The sequence below is a fragment of the Hyaena hyaena genome, unplaced genomic scaffold (genome assembly GCF_003009895.1).
Source record: "Hyaena hyaena isolate Hyena2069 unplaced genomic scaffold, ASM300989v1 scaffold_1365, whole genome shotgun sequence".
NCBI classification, from domain to species: domain Eukaryota; kingdom Metazoa; phylum Chordata; class Mammalia; order Carnivora; family Hyaenidae; genus Hyaena; species Hyaena hyaena.
Window position 1 is genome coordinate 174010 of NW_024081994.1, and position 1566 is coordinate 175575.

The 1566-nt window shown below is 38.9% G+C and overlaps 1 protein-coding gene across 1 annotated transcript; it reads left to right on the forward strand.

Annotated features, from left to right (window-relative positions):
* The first annotated feature begins 359 nt into the window (after positions 1-359).
* Positions 360-1301, forward strand: LOC120225259 (olfactory receptor 8K3-like). The gene has a single exon (XM_039223511.1). The coding sequence runs from the start codon at positions 360-362 to the stop codon at positions 1299-1301; it is 942 nt and encodes a 313-aa protein (XP_039079442.1).
* The last annotated feature ends 265 nt before the right edge of the window (positions 1302-1566 follow it).

Here is a 1566-nt window from a genome sequence, read left to right on the forward strand (position 1 = left end):
GAAATGTCATTTTTTTTCTTTCAGCGTTCACCATTTCACCTTGTTCATATTGTTTCCCCTTCTGTTCACTTAACAGTTTTTCTTTAAGTAATTCAGTATTTCTCACGGAAGGTGTGTACTTCGTATCGAGCAGTTTATCAGAAGCTCACAATCTTATAAGCAATGTCTTAGGTGAGGTAAGTGTGCATTTTCTATAAACATATTTATAATATCATATGACAATACTGTACATTTCTGTTGCTTTCTTAACTTCTGACACTTATTTTCCTATATTCAGAATAAAACACTACCAGATGATAACATGAAAGCTATTTACTATGCTGATTATCTATTCAGGATAGATTTTCCAATAAACCTGGATGGAAAAGCACAACCTGACAGTGCTGAATGAATTCATTCTCATGGGAATCACACAACGTCCTGAGCTGCAGGCTCCATTGTTTGGGCTCTTCCTCATCATCTACACAGTCTCAGTGGTGGGCAACTTGGGCATGATCATCCTCACCAAGGTGGACTCCAGACTGCAAACACCCATGTACTTCTTCCTCAAACACCTGGCTCTCACTGATCTGGGTTATTCAACAACTGTAGGGCCAAAAATATTAGTAAGTTTTGTTGTGGAAGAAAACACAATTTCCTATGATTTGTGTGCCACACAGGGAGCATTCTACATTATGTTGATTGTTAGCGAGCTTTTCATTCTGTCAGCAATGTCCTATGACCGCTACGTGGCCATCTGTAAACCTCTGCTCTATCCAGTCATCATGTCACAGGGGGTGTGTCAGGTGCTGGTGGCAGTCCCTTATCTCTACAGCATATTTGTGTCTCTGGTAGTCACCATAAAGATTTTTACCTCCTCCTTCTGTGGCTACAATGTCATCAGCCATTTCTACTGTGACTCTCTCCCCTTGTTATCTTTGCTGTGCTCAAATGTGCATGAAATTGAATTGATGATTTTGACTTTCTCAGTTTTTAATTTGATTTCATCCCTTCTTATAGTTGTTGTGTCTTATTTGCTCATCTTGGCAGCCATCGTCAGGATGAACTCCGCTGAGGGGAGGCACAAGGCTTTTTCCACCTGCGGGTCCCACTTGACAGTAGTCACAGTGTTCTATGGGACTCTGATATTTATGTACGTGCAACCTGAGTCCAGCCATTCCTTTGACACTGATAAAGTGGTATCCGTATTTTACACCCTCGTTATCCCCATGCTGAATCCTTTCATCTATAGCTTGAGGAACAAAGATGTAAAATATGCTTTACAGAGGATATGGAAAAAAATATGCAATACCTTTCCTTAAGTTTATTGTAGACTCTTGGGTTCCTATGAATTAGATTGTCAACATTAAACATTTCTATTTGTTCCTTCAGAAGAAAAATCAAGGATAAGTGAGTTCAGCATATATCTAGAGATTGACTTCTATGCATCAGTCATAGTTTGTAGTGCTCTAAATACACTGTGAATAAATAGCAAATTTATTTTCCATTCTTGAGGGAAAGACAAGAGCTATAAGCATCATAATTAGGCAATGTGTTAGTACAGTAGAACAGTTACTAGTCTATAGA

Coding starts and splice junctions, on each gene's coding strand:
- LOC120225259 (XM_039223511.1), top strand. CDS start 360: ATGGAAAAGCACAACCTGACAGTGCTGAATGAATTCATTCTCATGGGA.